This window comes from Notamacropus eugenii, chromosome 5 (genome assembly GCF_028372415.1).
Source record: "Notamacropus eugenii isolate mMacEug1 chromosome 5, mMacEug1.pri_v2, whole genome shotgun sequence".
Classification (NCBI taxonomy): domain Eukaryota; kingdom Metazoa; phylum Chordata; class Mammalia; order Diprotodontia; family Macropodidae; genus Notamacropus; species Notamacropus eugenii.
Genome location: NC_092876.1, coordinates 300,743,746 through 300,767,214, shown reverse-complemented (window position 1 = coordinate 300,767,214; position 23,469 = coordinate 300,743,746). Strand labels below are relative to the sequence as shown.

Sequence of the window (23,469 nt, the reverse complement as noted above, 5' to 3'; positions counted from 1 at the left end):
GTATTTACACTTACGTGTATATAATATAGCATTCCTTCAATGTATTTGTCTTCTTTTTTGTTTAGTGGGGAGACTAGACTGATACATACATACATACATACACACACACATATAACACACACATGTATATATGAATGTTTGGGTATACATATAAGCACAATTTTTGTATAAGAAATGACAACATATTGTCTCATGATAAAAGACAATTTTTTAGGTAAAAAACAGCAATGCAACAGAAAAAAAATAGCTGAAAGAGTATACTTTAGGCAGTATTCTCTTACTAGTTATTGCATTATTATAGCACTCATTTTACTAGATTATTTTGGGGAATTATTTCAATTCCTAACTGGTACACAAAATAGGAATAGTATTGCCTAACATAATGACAAATATTTGATTTGGATATATTTACATATATTCAGTATTGTGTGTGTTTTGGGGGGAGAGGAGTTGTTACAAAAAATAAATGGCTCAATCCTTGCTCTTGGACAATTTATGGCCTTGTTAGAGAGATAAGGCTAGTATATGAAACTATGCCTGTAGTCCCTGGCACCATATAATTAGGTACTTAAGTTAGTAGTTAAGATGGTAGGAGTTCAGAAAATTGAATGATCAATTTCACAGCATCTACCTGAACCCAGCATGGCCATATTGACCCAAGCCTTCAGACTGATTTCACAGCCAGTTTCTCTGCCCCTACACCAACAAACTCCATCTGTTTTTGGAATCCTGTGAGATGCTTGCAGACTTGAGAATCTGACACTGATTATTTTATCCTCTTGCACCCAAATATATTCTTCTTCTGTATCCTTAACTGTAATCAATACCCTCTTTCTAAAAATCCAATATCACATATTTATAATAATATATTTTCTATTAAAAAACTACTCTAACATGCATAGACTCAAAAAAATCAGTGCAAGAAAAATCTCAAAATAGTTATGTTAGAGGAAGATTGGTAGAGTGGATAGAATGCTAACACTGAAGTCAGGAAAGAACAAGTAGAAGTACTGGTACATATGGGCTGTGTGACCCTGGGAAAGTCACTTCAGCTCTCAGCATCCCAGGTAACCTCAAAAACTCTAGTTATAGTGAGGAGCAGATCTGCGTTGGTAAAGCTCCCTACAAAGATTAAGTCACAGTTCTGGTCAAAATAAAGCTACCTGTGATAAGAGACATAGAAAATGAATAGATTCTCAAGAAGTTATTATTGGTGTATAACACTGAAAAAAACTTCATCTGCTTTTGAGATGTCCAGAGCCAGAGGTTCCTAGGAGACTAAACAAGTATCTGGCAGGAAATATAGTAAGCAGAGCACTGAACTTTTAACTCTGTATCCTTTGATAGGTCACCTCTCTAGAACTCAGTTTTCTCATTTGTCAAATTGAGGGATCATAGAAGTAGAACTCAGAGGGACCACAGAGGCTATGAAGTCTAACTCATCATTATACACGTGAGAAAAATGATGCCAAAGAAGGTTAATTGACTTAGGGTCATGAAGAGTCAGACTTAACTGAAAACAACAGAACACGAACAAAGCCACACAGAGAGAAACACATGAGGAATAAGATTTAAACTAAAGAACTCAGACTCTACAATCAATGGCCTTTTTTCCCTGAACTATCCTAGACAAGGTGAACACTGTGGTCCATTCTGACTACTTCATTCTATGATTGTACTCATGATCAACCAATGCATACGAATTGATGGAAAACAATTTTTAACAGTACAGTCATGTTGTAAGTGAATAATATTTTCTACCTCAGCTCCAATAATTGGTTCAACTATGGCTGCTTTTCTCTGATGCGTTATATTTCAAAGAAGGCTAAAAGTGGCCATACATCATCACAGAAGTCAAATAGTATATTCATTAAACTTACCTCCAGAGATTCCGATGTTGTTCCTCCAATTGTGTCAGCAAATGCTCAATATATTTATTTGAATCCATGTATTCCTATGGGGAGAAAAAAAAGGAGCCATCAGAGTTATACTAATTATTTAATCATCTATAATATGGGGAGTTTGGCTAGATAATCGCTAAGTTGCCTTCAAGGAATTTCCATTTTAGTATGAGAGAATAGACAGACATACCAATAACAATAAAATAAAATAGATCATAAGTGCATAAGGAAGTGCAAGTTGTCATTTGGAATGGGAAAATATATTTTTTCACATCATGATATATTCTATTATTGAAATTCTCAAGTCAGATGAGAAGAGTGGATGGAACTGTGGCAGATGAGTGAGGCATAATTGAAGGACAGGTAAAACCAGGAAGTGTTTTCAATAAGAATATACAACATTCTCTTTTAGAGTTGCCACCAAGTCAGACCAGCCCTGAGGGGCTACATAGGGAACTGGTTTCCTTAAATTATAACTAGGTAAAGTGACCAAAAAAAAGTGTTACTTCCACATTTCTTTATCTCATGGCAAATTCATCTTTCTGTTTATGATATAACATGCCAAAGAGGGGTATCTTGTTTTGTTCTAATGAGTTTTCCTACATGATTGTGTAATTTAAATTTTCATAAAATAAACTCTATTTTAAAGGATTTCAGCGATGAACACTTTTCTAGTGTAAATAACTTCTACTAATTCTCAAAATAATACGTATGAAAGATTTTGCATTTTCAAGATTTCTTCAACTATGGTATGCCTATAGTTATATTTCACTTACTTGCTGTATATTAACATAAAAATCTTATGTAACAGGTAACAGAAATTCCTTTCCTTACTTAAAATGGGAGAAATTAGGCTCAAATCAACACTTTCTACAATATATCACAATAAAACAAAAATGAACACATGGCATTAATATTAAAAATATAAAAATATTAGAAGAGATCAAGACCAGATATGCCTCCCAAGTATATATAGGGAGTGATTTCTTAACCCAACAAGAGACAGAAGCAATCACAGGAGATTAAAAAAAAACTTTGGCTACACGGAGTTGGAAAGCATCTGCATGAACAAAATTAAAGCAATTAGGATAAGGAGGCAAATGGTAGAATGATAAAAAGAAATCTTTGCATCAAATGTCCCTCATAAGTATTCCGTATCTAAGGTATCTAGATGACCAATGGAAATACACAGACCAAAAGTGATTCTCCAATGGATAAGTGGTCAAAATATACGAATAATTTTCAAAAACACCTGTAATTAGCAAAGTGTAATTATGTTAAGAAAGTACCTAAATGTCCCTATCCTTTGACCCAGAGATTGTATTCCTATGAATATGCCACAACTAAGTAAAAAGGGATGAAAAGAAGGGCCCCATATACACCAACACTTTTTAAGTATTTAATTTATAACAGCCCTTTTTTTGATAGAAAGATACAAAGTATATGCAGATCAACTGAAGTAAGGCTAAACAACTTGTTTTATGCAATGTAATTAAAGCATTGGTATCCTATAAGAAATTATTAATATCATGAGAAAGATAAATTTATTCAAAGTCAAATAAACACAAACAAGAACATTCTCTCTCTCCTTTTTCTTCCTTTCTCTCCCTCTCTCCAGGCATACAAACAAACAAACAAATATTTATGTGTGTATGTATGCATATATGTATGTATATAATATATATAATATATACATGTATAAATACACATATATATTTTTATAAACCTATATATGCTACAATGATGTCAACAGGAAGCACATTAACAAATCAACTAAAACTAAATGCTGTGAAATTATAATAAGTGAACTTTATCCCAAAGAATTGATATGACAAGGCACTTTCCTGTTTTTTTTTGTTTTTTTTTTTTAGAAGGAGGGGTAGTCAATAATGTGGAACACCAGAGGTAATGCTGGATATTCTGGATATACTGGTTAACTTTGCTGAACTGTTTTCCTCTCTCTTTTTTATTCTTTTTTCCCATTTCTTTTTTATTCTTGATTTTAAGGGACACCTTTTTGGAAGGGTTAGAGGAAGGAAATACTGGAAAATGAAAGTGATAAAAAAGATCAATATAATTTATTTTTAAAAAGAAGGCCAAGTCAGACATTGCCTTTTTTCAATTCAACTGCTTTAGCTAGAAAAGAATGCAATAATGCCAATGTGCCCATGAAAAGTTACTGTTATATTTCATGGAAATTTGAAAAAAAAAAAAAAAAGATAGCCTTAGCTGCCACTGATTTTTTTTTTCCCTTTCTGAAATACTGATTTCTTATGCTTGAATACTGTAGGTTATCTAATTCTGCCACACTAATGTGTATTCTAATAGAAAAAAAATAATCAGTAGAAAGTAGCTTGGCATCATGGAAAAAACACTGCCCTAGAGATCTACCTTCTGACAGTGACTAGCCATTTAACCTTGTGCAAATTGCACAAGCTCTTTGAGACTTAAGTTTTCTCATGTGCTAAATGATAATGCTGAATTCAGTGACTTCCAATATGTTTTCACCTCTTAACATCCTATAATTCATTCATTCAAAAAAAATTTTTTGAGGATTTACTATAAGGTGCTCAACTAAGTGTTAAGATAAATCTATAATCTAATTCCTCAGAAATAAAGAAGACCTCAATGCTGTCACTTTGACCTTGGAGAAGGGACTGTCAGGATGTCAGAAAATGCTTCATAGAGTAGAAGAGGCCCATAATACAATCTCTCTAATCCTGAAGAAAGGACGTCAAAGACAGCCTGGGGAGCAGAAGAAGGTCAGGAAGCTGTCACTTTGAACCAGCAGCAGGACACCATATAGGACAAGCTAGCAGCACACAAGGCCACACAATTCCTGCCACAAGTGTACAAAGTCCTAATCTGGAATGAATAAAAAAAGGATGAGGAAGGGAGCTGACATCCCTAAGACATAAATCCAGAAAAGGAGAATATCTCCAGAGAGTCCTTCAAGTAAAGCCTCAAAGAAAAACACAACTTGTCTGCAAGATCAATTAGAATTTCTAGAAGAAATTAGGTGAAAGGTTTTGGGTTTTTTTTAAAGGCTAAAATGATGTAAATAAAACAAGAGCATTAGAGGGAATTTGTAAAGAAATGAAAGCAATGGAGGAGCGATTTGGAAAGAGAATTAATGACTCAGCACAACATTTGTAAATCCTTACCCAGGTAACAGACTTCCCAAAATTTAGGAGAGACCAAACAAAAGTTAATGACCCCATAAGACCACAAAAATTTAAAAATAAAGTCAGAATATTGAAAAGATAGAAACGATACATAACATCATATATATGTATGTATGTACATATATACACACACAAACACACATATATGTATAATGTGTATGTATGTATGTATCAATAATTGACCTGGAAATTAGATTAAGGAGAGAGAATTTAAGCACCACTAGACTACCTGAGAGCCATAACAACAAAAAAAAAAAAGCCTAGGTATCATATAAGAAATCATGAAGAAAACTGCCTAAATAGAACAAAAAGGCAAAGAAAAAACAGAAAATTCACCAGACACATCTTAAAAGTATTCCCCAAAAGAAAACTCCCAGGAGCATCACAGCCAAAAAAGAGTAGAGAGATCCTTCATCAGAATGAAACACTTTCTACTCATCTGTAATGAGCATTGCTAGATCCTGGCAGGTTACTTTACTTAGCCCCTCATTTTCTTTATTTTTAAAATAACTAGACAATTATATCTTGGATATTTTCTAACGTAACCTTCCTTGATGATTTAAAACATATTCCAATCCCAGTTTGGCAGGTCTTTGCAGTGTTACAAAATACGGATATGAGCTATAAAAGACTTAATAAGATAAAAAAAAAAAGTCCCTGGAAATGAAAGAGACCACAGAGATCATTCAGTTCAATTGTTTAATTTTTTAGATGAAGAAACAGAGGCAAAATGAAGTGACTTGCTTAAGGTCACACAGCTAATCAGTGGCCAAATCCATTTAAGTTTCCTGGATCTCGAACTCATGTTATTGCCACTGTCACAGAAGGATGCACTTTATAATATAATATGTTTTCATTCAACTGGTGCTAAAGAAAAATGACTATAACTGAATTATTACAGCTCTAATCCTGTTATAATCAACTCCCAAGAAATTTATCTTGCTCTATTAGAATTTTATTACACAGATGTTATATGATTAAGCAAGCTGTCAGATAAAGAGTAGAAATTATTTTTTTGTTAGCGTTTTTGTTGTGAATACATTTGTCAAAAGGGAACTGAGCTGCATTGACATGTAAGAATGACATGGACTCTTCAGTGTCCATCATTGAATCATTTATACTACCTCTGGCTACACCATTAAGAGTTACACCTGCAAACACCCTAACACTCCAAGTTTTGCTTAACCTACTTGCAAACACTTGTCTTCATAGCTACCTTGGATCAAGTATTGCCAAGCAATGATAAAACTCAGATGATAATACGCATTATCTTTTCTCTCCCCCAGTAAGGGTAAACCATCAAAAAAAATGTACACGTCTCTTCTCCAGGGATTTACAAGGCCGTCTGAAGGCTGTAGGTGTTTTAACATTAAAGTCTCTGCATATTAAAAGAAGCTTTTAATGCAGAAGTGAAGGACAAGGATTTTCAACTTTCTAAGAATGTAAGTAAGCTTCTATATAATTCTCTTACGTTATGTCATAAGTTATGGCGCTCTTATGTTATTGAAACTAAAATGCTATGTCCAGAAAACCAATACCATAATTAAAGTGTTCATACACACACTCTCCCAACAAGTACCTGTAGCAAGTTTTGATGATATTTTTGGAAGCAAGGCAATTTTGTCTTGAGATTTATATTTGAGGTTTTCTTTTTTCTAAGATGTATTTTTTGATAAGTATGTTTATTGTATTTACTTAGGTCAAAGATTGTATGGGCATTTCCTTTACTCAAGCAGATCGGAATACCTTTAGAGCTTATCAATGATTCCAGCTGGGAAAAAAATGCTCATCGGATAGCCAGCCTTCTTGTGATAATTCTTCCTAAATTTAGTAGGATTTCCACTTTGCTGTTTTATTTCCAGTGTCGGCCACAGTGCCTTACATATAGGTACATGGAATTCTAGGATCACAGAGCTTAGAACTGTCTACTTCAACTCTTTCTTTTTACAGAGAAGAACATGAGACACAGAAGGTTAAACAGCCTGCCCAAGGTCATACAAGCAGTAAATGGTAGGGCCAGCGATTCAAATCCAGGGCCAAGTATTTTAAATCCAACATTCTACAGTTCTATGTTATGGTAGCTGTTCACTTGTGTCCATCGCCATGTGATCCCATAGACTTTAGTCATGGGGTTTTCTTAGCAAAGATACTACAGTGGTTTGCCATTTCTTTCTCCAGTATGTCCACATTTCTTAGAGGAGGAACTGAGGAAACTAGGGGTTAAGTGACTTCCCTAAGGTCACACAGCTAGCAACTGCCCAAGGTCAGGTTTGAATTTAGATCTTCTTGACTCCAGGCCCTATCCTCTATCCACTTTCACTACCTACCTTTTCCCTCTGCTCTCTACTGCCTCCCTAACAAATACTTTTTGGATTCCATTTAATTAGCTAATCTGGTCTTCAGAGGACAAATACCTTCTATCCCTGAGTCAGTATCTGAGCACGTTCTAGCTTGGTAGGACCTGCCAAAGCTTGTGTTCTGCTGACATAACCTTCAAGAATTTTCAGTCACCTCTATGCCATAATGTGGCATAGGAATAAGAAAAAAATAAATAACAGATATTTACCACATACACATTTTACTGTCTTTTAGCATTCCTACATTACATTGGGCAGAACTATAAATAGGTAGAGCTGGGACTGAAGTCAGGAAGATCTGACTTACAATCTAGCCTCAGATACTTACTAGCTTTGTGACTCTGGGTAAGTCATTTAACTTCTGTTTTCCTCAGTTTACTCAACTGTAAAATGGGGGTCATAATAACCCTTATCGCTACTCAGCGCAGCAGCAGCCCTTCTTTCTCCACAGCGGTCAGCAACGACCCCCGGTTCCCCAGAAACCATGTCGAAGGGACCCGCAGTTGGCATTGATCTTGGCACCACTTACTCCTGTGTGGGAGTCTTCCAACATGGGAAAGTGGAGATCATTGCTAATGACCAAGGAAACAGGACCACCCCCAGCTATGTCGCCTTCACCGACACAGAACGTTTAATCGGTGATGCTGCAAAGAATCAAGTTGCAATGAACCCCACCAACACAGTTTTTGATGCCAAACGTCTGATTGGTCGCAGATTTGATGATGCAGTTGTACAGTCAGACATGAAGCACTGGCCTTTCACAGTGGTGAATGATGCAGGCAGGCCTAAGGTCCAAGTGGAGTACAAAGGGGAGACCAAAAGTTTCTATCCAGAGGAAGTGTCTTCTATGGTCTTGACCAAGATGAAAGAAATTGCTGAAGCTTATCTTGGGAAGACCGTCACAAATGCTGTCGTCACAGTACCAGCCTACTTCAACGATTCCCAACGTCAGGCCACTAAAGATGCTGGCACCATTGCTGGTCTCAATGTGCTCCGAATCATCAATGAGCCAACTGCTGCTGCTATTGCTTATGGCTTGGACAAAAAGGTTGGTGCTGAGAGAAATGTGTTGATCTTTGACCTTGGAGGTGGTACTTTTGATGTCTCCATTCTTACCATTGAAGATGGCATCTTTGAGGTCAAGTCCACAGCTGGGGACACCCACTTGGGTGGGGAGGACTTTGACAACCGAATGGTCAACCATTTCATTGCCGAGTTCAAGCGAAAGCACAAGAAGGACATCAGTGAGAACAAGAGGGCTGTTCGCCGTCTTCGCACCGCTTGTGAACGTGCAAAACGCACCCTCTCTTCTAGTACCCAGGCCAGTATTGAGATTGACTCCCTCTATGAAGGTATCGACTTCTATACATCAATCACTCGAGCCCGTTTCGAAGAGCTGAATGCTGATCTCTTCCGTGGTACGCTGGACCCTGTGGAAAAGGCCTTAAGAGATGCCAAGCTAGATAAATCACAGATTCATGACATCGTCCTGGTGGGTGGTTCCACTCGAATTCCGAAAATCCAGAAGCTTTTGCAAGACTTCTTCAATGGCAAGGAGCTCAACAAGAGTATCAATCCTGATGAGGCTGTTGCCTATGGTGCAGCTGTTCAGGCTGCCATTTTGTCTGGAGATAAATCTGAGAACGTGCAGGACTTGTTGCTGTTGGATGTCACTCCTCTTTCTCTTGGAATTGAAACTGCTGGTGGAGTTATGACGGTTCTGATCAAACGTAATACCACCATCCCCACCAAGCAGACACAGACATTTACCACCTATTCGGACAACCAACCTGGTGTGCTTATTCAGGTTTACGAAGGTGAGAGGGCAATGACAAAGGATAACAACCTGCTTGGCAAATTTGAGCTCACAGGAATCCCCCCAGCACCCAGAGGTGTTCCTCAGATTGAAGTGACATTTGACATTGATGCAAATGGCATTCTCAATGTTTCTGCTGTGGATAAGAGCACAGGCAAGGAGAACAAGATCACCATCACCAATGATAAAGGACGTCTGAGCAAGGAAGACATTGAGCGTATGGTCCAGGAGGCTGAGAAATACAAGGCTGAGGATGAGAAGCAGAGAGACAAGGTGTCTTCCAAGAATTCTCTTGAATCTTATGCTTTCAACATGAAGGCTACAGTGGAGGATGAAAAACTGCAAGGCAAAATTGGTGATGAAGACAAACAGAAGATCCTTGACAAATGTAATGAAATAATCAACTGGCTGGATAAGAACCAGACTGCTGAGAAGGAAGAATTTGAGCATCAGCAGAAAGAGTTGGAGAAGGTCTGCAACCCCATCATTACCAAGCTGTACCAGAGTGCAGGGGGCATGCCAGGAGGCATGCCTGGTGGATTCCCTGGGGGTGGAGCAGCCCCATCTGGAGGTGCTTCTTCTGGACCCACCATTGAAGAGGTGGACTAAACAACAGAAGAAAGAGCATTCCACACAGCTTTTCCAAAAATTGAAGGACTCAAAATTTGTAGCCAAGGCAGTGGCAGTTTAAAAGTAACATTTAAGCTACTGTATAAATCTGGGCATTCTGAATACTTGAATGTGTGCAGAGGGGAGAGAAGTGAACAACATTGCACTTTATCAGTACTGTAAACAAGTGGAAATGCAATTCTTGTTCTGGAGAATAAAAATTATTTAAAATTGGCACCATAAAAAAAAAAAATAATAATAATAATAATAACCCTTATCTTGCAGGGTTGTTGTGAAGATCAAATGAGATAATATTTGTAAAGTACTTTTAGTACAGTGTCTGACACATAAGAGGGGCTTACAAATGCTTGTTTCGTTCCCTGTAGTAATAATAACACATTGGCATTCATAGAACGCTTTAAGGTTTTTAAGGCATTTTACATACGTTTTCTCATTTGAGACTTTCAACAATCCTATCAGGCAGGTACAACAAATATCATTAATTCCATTTCATAGATGACAACACTAAAAGAGTGATTTGTCTAAGGTCACATAGCTTGTAATATCTAAGATTGGATCTGGTCTCAGATATTCTCACCTAAATCCAGTACGCTATCGTCTACGCTACCATGCCTCTTTGTCACAGTGGTGGTTGGTCTTAAAATTGGTGCTAACCTGCTTTGACTAGGGCATGACTTTTCACATACATTGATGGTAGTGATCTCTGATATTCTGCCACGGTGGTTAACGTGAACAGTCAACCAGTGATCCCTCTCATGCAGAAAATGTACTTGTACAATTTGTCTTAAATGGATTTTTACTAAGGTATAACATTAAAAAGACATCTGTTTCTTTGCTAAAACTTATGCAAATTGGAATCGTTTTGGAAATATATTTTAGGAAATGTGCTATTCCCTTAGCTTAATGCATACCTTTCAAGATGATTAACATAAAACACTTAAAGCGATTAAAGGTTTATAAATATTCTGAACCTTGCATGCCTATGCAGTATAAGCCTACTTAAAATGCTTTTCCTATTGTCTGAAACAAGTCAGTTTGAAGACTAATGGTAGAGGCAATAAATGTCCAAATGTCCATTTCATGTACTGTCTGACAAAAAGAGAGGGTTAAAGCAAGGCTGGTTTGGCAGCAGCTTGAAATATAATAAATAATTACAACGCAGCTTACAGAATCCCCAAAGATAATCTCCATATTGTAATCATGGTAATTTATGGTAGAGCTTGTGAAGTTCTGTCAACAAGCCTGTCATCACTAATGCAGGGTCCCCAATTCACCTCTGGGCCATGGAACACCGCTGCTGGGGCCAGCTGTTCAACTCAACTAGAATATTATGAAATGCAGGAATTTCTACAGTTAGGAAACCACAAAATACCCTATGTTTTTACTCTCAGAAATTATTTTGTCATCCTAATGAAAAAGTGCGTTTACATTGGAAAAGGTCTATTCCTCTTTATCTTTGTCTCTGTCTCTTTCTCTATCATATGTGTATATATGTGTATGTATATGTGTATATATATAATTACCCTTTATCAAAATTACAACAAATGAGTTGATTAATGGGAAACTTACACAAAAGGCACACATTAAAAATTTTTAGTAACTTTTTTAGAATGTTAAATCATTACAAAGACAATTCGGGCAATTTTCTTTTGTTCAGTTGTCTGTTACAGAACTGAAATCTCAGCATGTAAGAACCTCTCAGTAACATTTACTTAACTCACTTGAGCAACTCCTATCTCAATATATCGAATGCAGTCATGTGCAGAGATGCAAGACACCTCGGTGCTAGTATAAAACCTCAGGAAAGCCTTTCAACCTGAAAGGATACAGATATCATTGAAATCCCAATGTTGGAGGGGTTGTGGAGAAATGAGCATATTACTTCACTCTTTTAGGGGCCAACATATAGTTTATCTAGATTTTACCAAAGCACCTGATAAAGACAGGAATTTTTTTGGAGGAGTGGAAAAGGGCAATGTAGACTACATGATAGTATAATGAAATACTTTCCAACTTTGCAATTCTGAGAATCTGATCTTGAACTCATCTGCCCTGGTCACTGACATCTCCTTCATTCAGTGATTTCCAAATAAGCTGTAATTCTCTCCTGTCCAGTCTCTCACCCCTCTCTTAATTTAATTATGTTCACATTATCAATCCACATTACTATTCCTCCTACTCAACGAAAACTTCTTGAAATTAGGCATAATGTCATTTCTCTTCTTTGCATCGTCTTTCTCTAGTACAGTCCCTTGCCCATGCTTGGGACTTAATAAATGTGGGTTGAAGTTTTGAAATCAACCTGAGTTGACTGTCATCAGGGCAAATGGTATTTTCTCCTCAGTCTCTAACTCTCCCTTTCCCAAATTCACAGACCTCAAGGGAAGGTTCATTGGAGGCCAAGGCAGAAATTAAGCTACGTTCTGCCATTTTGCTGGCTTTTGTTCCAACAGGAAAAAGTTCATTTCTAGTGAACACCTATTACATTCAGCTTGGTAAAAGAACTACTCCTGGTATCTCTCTCTCTTAAGAGACCAGTTTTAAATGACGCTTAGCTTTTGAATGAAAGAGAAAAAGCAATTTATTTTTAACCTTCCTCTTTTAAATTTTTAAATGCTTGTTTTGTGGTCATTTGAGGTGTAACGATGTAGTGGTCAAATTCACTTAGGGAAAGAAAATAAATACTTTTTTTCCTTTTTATTATCAAGGCCTCCACACAGGTGAAGCTGCCAAAAAAGTTCTATTTGTTCCAAACTTTTGCAAGTCAGTAGAATCAACGACTAAAGAAAATACAAAAAAAATAAATGGCAAAAATTATTTCAACTTCTAATGTTACTTCACTAAGCAAGCTTTCCACATTTCAAGAGCTACCATAAGTTGAAAAATCCATATTGTATTGGTCATCCTTCTCATATTAAATCTAGTCTCTCTGCACGTAAGCCTTCAGACAATAAAGAGACCATTTGGCCAATAGTCAAAGCCATCTTCCTCGTATTTTCCTCCCAGAGCCCTGAAGATCTCGGGTCACTTTCATACCATAAAGAGGCACCAAAACAACAGTTTAGGAGAGAGAAACCAAGGTAAACTTATGGTGTTGATCACGTTTAGCTGAGAAATGGGCTGAGAGGGGCAGGGGCTAGCAACTGAAAGCAGATAAAGAACGGGCTTAGGGACAAGTGGCCTCATTGGTGATTTTTTTCATTGTCTCACTATGTTGTTGAAATACAGTTTCTATCCAGAATTCTGTATGCCCCTCCACACGCTGGCATTCACTCATACATTTTAACGCAATACTATTTAGATATTTTCTGTGTGTTTTCTTTCCCTAGCTAAGATTTCTTGAAGATACCATCGATGTTTATATTGTGTCTTAACAGACAGAATGTCTTATATACAATAGTTACTTAGTTTTTCCATCTCTAAATTGAGGAGATTTGGACTCGCTAGCCTCAAAGGCTGTTTGTGTCCTATATTCAATGAGTCCAATATTTCTTTCAATTAAAACGAGGTAAATGTGTACCAGTATAAGTCCAGGCAAAGTATACATTCGCAGTCCAATTTGAGAGTGGCAAACAATCTTAACCAATGACATATTCAACATCCACTGGCACTGGGGCAGTGGATTTCCAACAAGTAAAGTTATTCCTTATGAGGATTTCTAAAAGCAACTACAATTTCATGGAACTGAGGTATTAGGTTATCAGAGAAAGGTAATATATTAGATTATATTAGCAGGGAAATGATCACATACAGTGGTTCAGAAGAGACTGGATTTATATCTGTGTGTACATACGCATATCTGTGTGGGTATTGATGTATTTGCATAGGTGTGTGTGTGTGTGTGTGTGTGTGTGTGTGTGTGTGTGCGCGCGCGCATGCGCATGTATAACTGTCTGGTGAAGACATGGAGGGTACTGATGGTGAGGACCTGGGGGCAAGGAGCAGGTGAAGCCTCTTAGAAGGGAAGATGAAGGGTATGAGGAAGGTGCTGGTAGTCAAGTTTGTGAGGAAGGGCTGAATAGGATGAGGTGATTTCTGAGTATTCCACCTCTACCACCTACTCTCCCCATAGATGCCCTAAGATTATAAGAAGGATCTTATGGTAGTAACTGACATGTCATTAGACATCAGCAAAAGGCAGATGTTATAAGTATTCGCTATCTTTGTTTCACAGAAGTGGAAAGTAAGGCTCAGAGAGGGTGACTTAGGTCACATAGCTGGCAAGTATTGTATCAAGGTAGGATTTGAATCCAAGTCTTCCTGAACCTGAGCTGACCTACCAAATCAGTCATGCTACATTGGAGGCTGATCCACAATAAATAAGGTTAGACTTCACAACTGAAAGTGGCAATAGTCATTTGGCACTTTTAGCAAAATATTGTATTTAGTGAACTTGAAAGACAACATATTCTTACGTCAGCCTATAATTCTGGGAGGAAGCAAAATTTCTGTTGTAGAAAGGGTGCTGGATTTGTTGCCAGAGGTCGAGTTCAAATTCTAACAAATAACTAGCTATCTGATTTAATCACTTAACCTCACTGGGCCTCAGTTCCTTCATCTGTGAAATGAGGGGAGCTAGACTACAACCCTTCTAACATTCCTTCTAGTTTTAAATAGATGTTTCTATTGTACTCTCTATATTTATGTAAATGATATAATATATTAAATGAATTATAATTAACCTATGATTCACAGTCATTGGAAACTGAGATGAATAGTTTAATGTTTAAACTAAAGAGTTATTCACATTCACGTGCACATTTATACGGAAGACAAGTAGATACATAGTATATGTATCACGTGATGTACATATAGTCATAATATGAAGTAAAAGTCACATTTGTCAAAACATCTCCCCTTCTGCACCAAGCTCACCAAGTATAAAAACGCATATTAAAAAAGAAAACACCTAATACTTAGTGGAAATGGATGTGAGACTTGTATCTGGGAAAACAGTAAGTTTAGGTCATTCATTTCACATGTAGACAATCACCTGTGAAACATGGACAGTCAACCAGCGCCATGCCAGGAAACTGAATTGCTTCCATTTGAACTGTCTTAGGAAGATACTGAGGATCACCCGGTGGGATAAGGTACCAGACACTGAAGTTCTTGCTCAAGCTGAACTGCCAAGCACTCAAACTATGCTTCAGAGAGTACAACTCAGATGTGCTGGCCACGTTGTTCAAACGCAAAATATGCACTTGCCAAAAATTTCATGGAAATCTCATACGGGTAAGGAGATCACATGGTGGTCAGAAGAAGTGATACAAGGACACTCTCAAGGTCTCTCTCAAGAATTCTGGATTTGACTGTGCAAAATGGGAGTCACTGGCACAGGACTGCTCAGCATGGCATGCCTACATCAAAAATTCTTTGAGCAAAGCAGAATTGAGACAGCACAAAGTAAACGTAGGGTGCGCAAATTTGGAGTATCTACCCCCAAAATTCATACGGATTATCTGTGCCCAACCTGTGGTAGAGCATTCCAAGCTCTTATTGGTCTGATCACCCCAGTTAGACACACTGAAATTTCACTCTATCATGGTGATGTCATTTTGGTCCTCTTTGAAAACGAAGGACAACAACCAACCAATCAGATAATCACCTATATGATGAGAACTGATAGAAAGATCCTGCTACTCAAACATTTCCCCCATCCCAGAATTAAAATGCAAAAGATTCCAAAATTTATATATGAGTTGGGGGCGGGGGGAATTGTCTTCTGCATTAACTACAGTCTTCTCTGTGATCATCTTTTAAAGTGTAAATCTCCATGAGTTTCCTAATATTAACTCAGTAAGATTTTAGTATGAATGAGCTTCTGAAAGCTTTCCTGCAGTGAGTGAAGAGAGAGGCAGGTAGGGAAGACAGCACACAGAAGAGATAAAAGGGTGATGCCCAAGTAGGGGTGACAAATATATGCTTTGCCTAATTGACAATTTTGCCCAGGGCCAGCCCGTTAATATTGAATGAGTTCCATTGAATGTTTGGACAGCATTTGAATAACACATTTACCATAAAGAAAACTGTATTCAGAGAGGCTAAGGAGGCAATTTGGGGTAATACAAACAGCAGTAGGCCAGGAATTGGGAAACTGGGCCTTAACCTTAGGTCTCCTCCTAATTACTTGCCTGACCTTGTGTAAAACACTTCATTTCTCTGAACCTTAAATTACTCATGTATATAATGGGAAAGAAGGTTGGATTAGATGGAATCTGAGATAATTCAGTGAGAAAGAAGTTCTGAATTTGAAGTTGGTAGACTCAAATTTCAATTCCAGCTCTGCTGTTCATGACCTGGGTGCCAAATGGACAAGTCAAATATTAACTCTTTGTATTATTTAACCTCTCTGCACCTTAGTTTCTTTATCTGTAATAACAATAATAAACGTGTCCTTATCTATATTATTATATAATTATTATATTATATTAGTTATGTAATAATAACACCTTATTATGTAGAATAACAGTATTATTACATAGCTAGAACTTATGTAGCTCTTTAAGGGCAGCTATGTGGTGCAGTGGATAGAATGCCAGGCCTGGAGTTAGGAAGATTCATCTTCCTGAATTCAAACCTGACCTCTGACACCTACTAGCTCTGTGACCCTAGACAAGTCACTTAACCCTGTTGGCCTCAGTTTCTTCATCTACAAAATAAGCTGGAAAAGGAAACTGCAGATCATTCCAGAATCTATGCAAGGAAACCCCAAATGGCATCATGAAGAATCAGACATGACTGAAATGACTCAACAATAAGATTTGAAAAGATCTTTACAAATATTATCCCATTTGACCCTCACAAAAGTTTTGGGATGTGGGTACACTCTTTCAGATGAAGAAACTAAAACTGAGTGACCCAGGGTCACAAAGCTAAGTATCCAAGATTGAACTTGAACTTATCCACTGCGTCACCCAGCTGTCTTAATAAGGAGATAAGAAACTTCCAACCTGAATGACCTTGGGCAACTTGCTTAGTTTTCCTGGGCCTCAGTTTCCTCAATTGTAAAATACAGAAGTTGAATGAGATGGTCACTGCAGTTCTTTCCAGCTTTAAACCTAAATCTACTTCATCTGAATTAGACAGCAACACCCTGAACCTAGAGGTGGAATAGTGGACAGAGTACCAGGCCTATAGTCAGGAAGACTTGAGTTCAAATTCAACCTCAAACACTTGCTAGCTGTGTAACCTAGGGCAAGTCACTTAATCACTGTCTCAGTTTTCTCAATTGTAAAAAAAAAAAAAAAAAAAAAGATAATAATAGCATGTTTTACCATGAGATGTTGGGAGGATCAAATGACATATATGTCAAGCATTTAATGCAATCCCTGGGACACAGTAGGTGCTTAATAAATGCTTGTTTCTTTCTCTCCCTTGTCTTTCATTAAGCTAGTCTTCTATGAGAGCTCCAAATTGTTGCAAGGAAGGTCAGACTGATAAAACCATAGCCATCGTTTTCTACCTCAGAGGTAGAATTTTAAGATAATTCCAAAAGGGAACATCTCTTTCTCTCTCTCTCAAAAAAAAAAAAAAAAAGATAAATTATAATTAGGCTCCCCTTAGCATAAACAAGGATAGAATCATGGTTTTTGCACAGAACAAAATTACTCTACGCTACAACTGCCCATAAGACATTCTCCCTATCCAGGGTCCTACCCCACTTCCAAAACACTTTGACCCTCAAATCTTTTGCCTTGGGTGAAAATATCCTTAATTGTGGCTCTGTTCCTGTTCAGAGAAATACAAGCAAGGATCTCAAAGCATGAAGTGATTCCAAATGTCAATGACAACTCAGATGTGCATAGCACTTTAAAGTTTATAAAGACCTTTTGCTATGACAATTTTCAGAGCCAAGTCGTACAAGCATTATTCTTCCTATCTTACAGAAGATAATACAGTTCGACCATGGTCAAAGTATCAAAGGTGGAATGTGAATGGGGTCTCATGACTCTAACTTCAGGTTCCATAGCTCTTAATATAATCAGGTCATTTCATCTACCTCCTTCCTAACGCATAAGTCTACAATGGAGTTGTCAAACTGATAGCCCAAAAAACTCCTGAGTGTGGCCAGAACCAGATTAAAATGTAATTGGGAAGTTTTTAATATAATAAATAACAATATGATAAAACACAGATAATGTGAATTTGTGGTTTTCTAAGTCAATATGGAGCTGTAGAGATCAATTTTTATTTGAGTTTGACACCACTGGTCTACAACATCCCCAATAAGTTGAAACTGCTTTCAACCCTCCTGTTATGGGAAACTCATATTTTTTCTCATACACCCAACATTAGTCTATTCTTTTTTTTTTTTTTTGACAGCTCTAATTGTTAGTTTCTCTGCTTACTGAAGTTGAAATCTCCTTTTCAGTAACTTCCAACATTGGTTCTAGCCTTTCAGGTTCAGTAGAAGAAACATATTATTTCTTATATACAACAATGCTTCAAATATCTGAAGTTATGATATCTACCCCCAATACATTTTTTTCTCAGCCAAAACATTTTCAAGTCCTTTAACTGATGCTAGTACCTAATCCCCACAGATCGATAATGTCACAGTCAAGATTGTTAATGTCTTTTCTGAACAGCAGTGCCCAGAACTGAATATTAAACTTTAAATATAGTCTGAACTTCCTTATTTAGATATTATATTTCTATTAATGCAATGTAAGATTACACTTGCTCCCCACTGGTTGTCCCAGCTCATTGCTGAATAATATTGCATTTGCTATCTATTGGAATCTCCAGTTTTTTTCTACTTGGTTTTCAGGGAACAAGGTTAAAAATAGGAAGCAACAGCAGGAAGAGAGAGCAGATTGCCATGCTGACCTGAGGGACTAAGAATGAAGTCATGCGTCAGTGCAGGACGCCAATAACTTTTTGGAGAACCTGAGTGAGCAAGCTATCCCACAATAATGTCTTTCAGGCAATGAGCACCTTAAGAAGTTTTATCTATCTTAAATACACACACACACATATGCATATATATATATATATATATATATACACACATATATACATACACACACATATATATACATATAAATACACATACACACACACATATATATATATATTTTTTTCTGAATGTAAGTTCTTCCATCAATAAAAGTCTTCTCTAAGGAAGATGGCCATTCCCAACAGTGTTAGAAGATTATATATTTAGATATGAATGAAAAACCTGTTTGGACTTTATTTTATAAGTCTGACCGCATTAGGAGAACTGAGGATGTGAACATGTTCTCTCTTACCTTACATTAGTCAACCATGTACAGAAAAGTAAATCACAGCAAAGAATGAAGGCCCTTCTGGAATCAGGTATGTTGGGCACTACCTTTCTTAGGGTTTACACTCAGAATTAGGTCACAGTTATGTCTTGATCATAAAATATTAATTAGAAAATTCTATTCACTTGATCCCTTGAAAGGTTCACTTTTATGGGACCATGCATTATTTTTTATTAAGTACTAAACCTTTCCAGACTTGTTTCAATGAACTTAAATGCTCACTGTGACTAACTGTCATTATAATTAACAGGCAGGAAACATTAGGAACAGGAATGGCAGTCTCTAGGTCAGTTTTGATCTTCACATCCAACCAAACTTCTGTTTCTGATATACCAAAGGGCATGACGCAGGATAGGATTTGTTTTTTCTCCCAATATTAAGTACTGAGTGTGGGAGAATGGGGAGCATGAGGAGAAAATCTCAAGGTACCAAAATACGTATGGTCACACTTCTGTGGGAAAAAACTGGCAACAAGTTGGTGCTCCTTAATTGGGAAACAGTTCAACAAATGAGTATATGAGTGTAATGGAATATTGTTAATATTATAATGGAATATAAGAAATGAAGAGTGTGAATTCTTTGGAGAAACATGGGAGACTCCTATGAAATGGGACATGGTGAAAAAAGCTGAACTAAAAGAATGTTATTCACAATGGCTACAATAATTTACATAAAAACAACGCAAAAAGCATTGTTAGGAAAAATGAAATAAATAGCCAGTCTTAAGTTCAAATGGATTTAAGATGCTGACAGTTATTGACAAAGACAGTACAGCTCCTCTTTTGATTGACTATTTTTCATTGTATATTGTAGTACGCTGACAGTAAAGAAAAGAATTTATAGGAAAATTATTGGGATGTAAAAATCAAATACATATTTTTTTTAAATTGAGAGCTAGAGGGTATCATAGGTCTAAGCCCTATCTCTGAAAATACCCTAGTTTTCCTTAAAAGCTTACTGAAGAATTTTAGCTTATTGGCATTCATTCAATTCATCAGAATCCTTCTTGAACCTCTATCTCCCCACCGAGGCATCTAGGTAGCGCGGTATGTGAAGTGCGGAAGATCTTCCAAGCTGCACGACCCTGGACAAGTAAATTAACCTCTGACTGCCTCAGTTTCCCTAATAATAATAATACCTGCTTCTCAGAGTTGACACATAGACCAAATGAGATAATATCTGCAGAACACTTATTATAATGCCTGGCACACAGTAAACACTATCTATCTATCTATCTATATATATATGTTACTATTAGTATCACTATCATTATTATTCCTCTGTTTGCCTCGATTTTCCCAAGTACAGCATGGGGAATATAACTCCCAGGGCAATGAGAAAATATTTATAAAAGATCTTATCACAGTCACCGACACACAGTAGGTCATATTTATTTCCTTTCCTTTTCCATGGGAGAACAAGGAAACTGAAGAGTAATCAGATACAGAGGAGAGAACCCAGAGAAACAAGTACCTATCACACAATCCAAGTAAGGAAAGAGATCTGAGGAGGTGAATTTCAAGTGTTAAAATCTGAAAAATAACCATGAATGGAGACTGAGAAAGGGTCATGATGATAACCCTCTGAGAGAGAAGTTTCACTTTGGTGGTAGAGTCAGAAGTGAGATAAACTGATAGATGCATGGGACTCAGCAAAGTTGAGATAATGGAAATGTATTCCTAGGTGTTTGACTAAGAAAGGTATAAAAGACACAGGATGATAGCTTAAGGTGGTGGCTCAAGAGACCTTTGCCTATTTGTCATCAAATGGGAAAAATCATGTATAGAAGGAAAATTTGAAGATGTAGCAGGATGCCTGAAGGAGCAAGTGACCAGGAGAGATGAGCTGGATGAGGGAAAAGAAGAGCTACCTTTTCATTACTGATTGAAGCAAAGGTAGAGGGAATAGGGAATGATACCGAGGGCCTTTAAGGTGTAGCATGGAGGAAAAGAGGGAGGGAAAAACAGATGGTGTCTGTCTTCTGAGAGGGAAGTACGATGTAGGGAGAGAGAACTGGAGCAGCTGCTGTGAGGAATCTGACTGAGAGTCAATGAGGGAGAATAAAGGGATTCTCATTCTGTGTAGCAATGAGACCTGAGCAGAAATTTTGTTGTTGTTGTTCAGCTGTTTTTTCCAGTTACATCTGACTCTGTGACCCCCATTTGGGTTTGTCTTGACAAAGAGACTGGAGTGGTTTAGCATTTACTTCTTTAGCTCCTTTCACAGACAATGAAACTGAAGCAAAGAGGGTTAAGTGACTTGCCCAGGGTTACACAGCTAGCAAGTATCTGAGGTCAGGGTTGAACCTAGGAATATGTATTTTCCTGATTCCAGGTCTGGTGCTCTGTCACTGTACCACGCAGCTGCCTACCTGTTGAGATTAGAAGACATGAATTTGATTTGAACTTGAAGAGTTGTTAAGCTTTTCTGCTTGGCACAGTAATGACTTCCCTTCTCATAACACGCTGTTGTATGTCTCTCTGATTCCCTTTTCAAGTAATATTGTGTATACCATTATGATAATGTTTTTGTCATACATTTCCTGTAGTATGAGTCTCATGAGGACAAGAATAACCTCTATCTAAATTTCACATCTCTCCTAAGACCTAGCATAATGCTCTGTATACAGTCAACATTTAATAAAGATTAGGTTAACGAATGGGACTAACAACAGCAGAACTGGAGCAACTGTTATAAGCTGGGGAGAGCCAACTATTCCTTCCATACAATGAAAAACATCCTAATAAAACTTTCTACAAGACAAAACGGCTGCCTTAGGAGTTACGGTGTTTAATTTCAATACTATTTTTCCAAGGAAAATTGGATAGTTATTGATCATATTGAGAAGCTGCTAGGTGGAGTAACAGTCCTGAACCTGGAGTCAAGAAGGCCTAAGTTTTAATCTATATCCAGACCTTTACTTGTTGTCTTACTGTGGGTAAGTTACTTCTGTCTCTCTGAGTTTCCTCATCAAAAAAAGAGGGAAAAAAATTTTCCAATCCTCTCCAGATTGCTAATAGAATAATGTGTGTGTGTGTGGGGGGGTGGTAATGTATATATGCATAAACATATATGAATACATACACATACAAATATGCACTTTGCAACCCTTAAAATATTAAAAACATTAATTATTGTTGTTTTTCAGTTCTGTTGTCTCAGGGTTCCTGTTGAATTGAGCTACAAGTTGGTCTAGAATGATCTCTGAGATTCTTAGTCTAAGATTCTGATATTCCATAATAAAATTAGGCTAGAACTAGGACTGCTCATACTTTCCCCAATGTAATTCCTTCTAGGTAGCCAATTAAGTTAATTTTTGTAAGCATGAGTCATGAAGAAGGAAAAGTACAGAATCAGGAAAAAGATTCCCTCCTTAACATGCATATTTTCTGTCTTCTTGGTCTGGACCCAGAAGCTCTGAGCCTTTACTAATGGGCTCTGGAATGAATCAGTCTCCTAGCTGAACAACTGTAGTGGAATTCAGTCTAAGGAACTTGTCAAAAGCTGTTCAGAGTAGATCCTAGAACAGATATGGGTGGAAGGATGGAGAGGAAAAGAAGTCTTGGAGAAAAATTAAATGGTAGTAAATTAAATATGAAATGGGTAGCAAATTTTTTTAATGAATATTGAAGAAAGTGACTCAAAGCCCACAAGATCTTCAGTCCAGTCTCTGAATCTTGATGAATGTAAGATGAATACCCTATAAGGTGTTCCAAATGTCAGTGGCACAAATGATGACCACTCCTTTTGATTAAAAAATCCCTTTTTATGGGTGGCAACCTAGAGAGCTTATATAGCCTCAAGTAAATAACTCGCTTTCTTGTCTGAACAGTAATTATATATAGTTTGCTCTGATGGGGAGAAATGTTCTTTATGGCAGGAAAGGATCTCTAGAAGGACAAGAAAATTTAAACATGAATTGGCAAGTGGTTATAGAATGTCTTGAAATCTCCCTCTGGTTAATTTGAAATGAGGGGTACATTACATGGCCATTTTTAATCCTGAGAAAGATTTCCTTACTAGAGCTCCCTTATCTATGCCAATTAATATATTGAAAAAGAAACAATAATTTAAAATGGAGACATTTATCTCTTTCCACTGGGGTCAGATGCTATCATCTATCTGGTGATTGTGGCCACACACAGACCAAGATGGTTCCTACAGTACCAAATGGATATCCATTTCATAAGAACAGATCTTTTAATATACCATTAAGTGAGACACATGGGAGCTATTTAGTTTTATGGTTTCTTTTGCCCCCCCCCATTCTATTTAAATTAATCTAATTAT

The 23,469-nt window shown here is 37.1% G+C and overlaps 2 protein-coding genes across 11 annotated transcripts in view; one reads left to right on the top strand and one right to left on the bottom strand.

Moving 5' to 3' along the window:
- NCKAP5 (NCK associated protein 5) overlaps positions 1–23,469 on the bottom strand; it is a 1,146,457-nt gene that overhangs the window by 687,331 nt on the left and 435,657 nt on the right. For all 10 annotated transcript variants that reach the window (XM_072613277.1, XM_072613276.1, XM_072613278.1 and 7 more), the window contains one exon: positions 1,881–1,954. In XM_072613277.1, the coding sequence (XP_072469378.1) occupies positions 1,881–1,954 (74 nt within the window). The remainder of the gene's footprint in view (positions 1–1,880; positions 1,955–23,469) is intronic.
- Positions 7,857–9,908, top strand: LOC140506267 (heat shock cognate 71 kDa protein). The gene has a single exon (XM_072613272.1). The coding sequence runs from the start codon at positions 7,928–7,930 to the stop codon at positions 9,866–9,868; it is 1,941 nt and encodes a 646-aa protein (XP_072469373.1). The 5' UTR covers positions 7,857–7,927; the 3' UTR covers positions 9,869–9,908.

Excerpts from the sequence above, each read along its gene's own strand:
- LOC140506267 (XM_072613272.1), top strand. The coding sequence starts at position 7,928 with ATGTCGAAGGGACCCGCAGTTGGCATTGATCTTGGCACCACTTACTCC.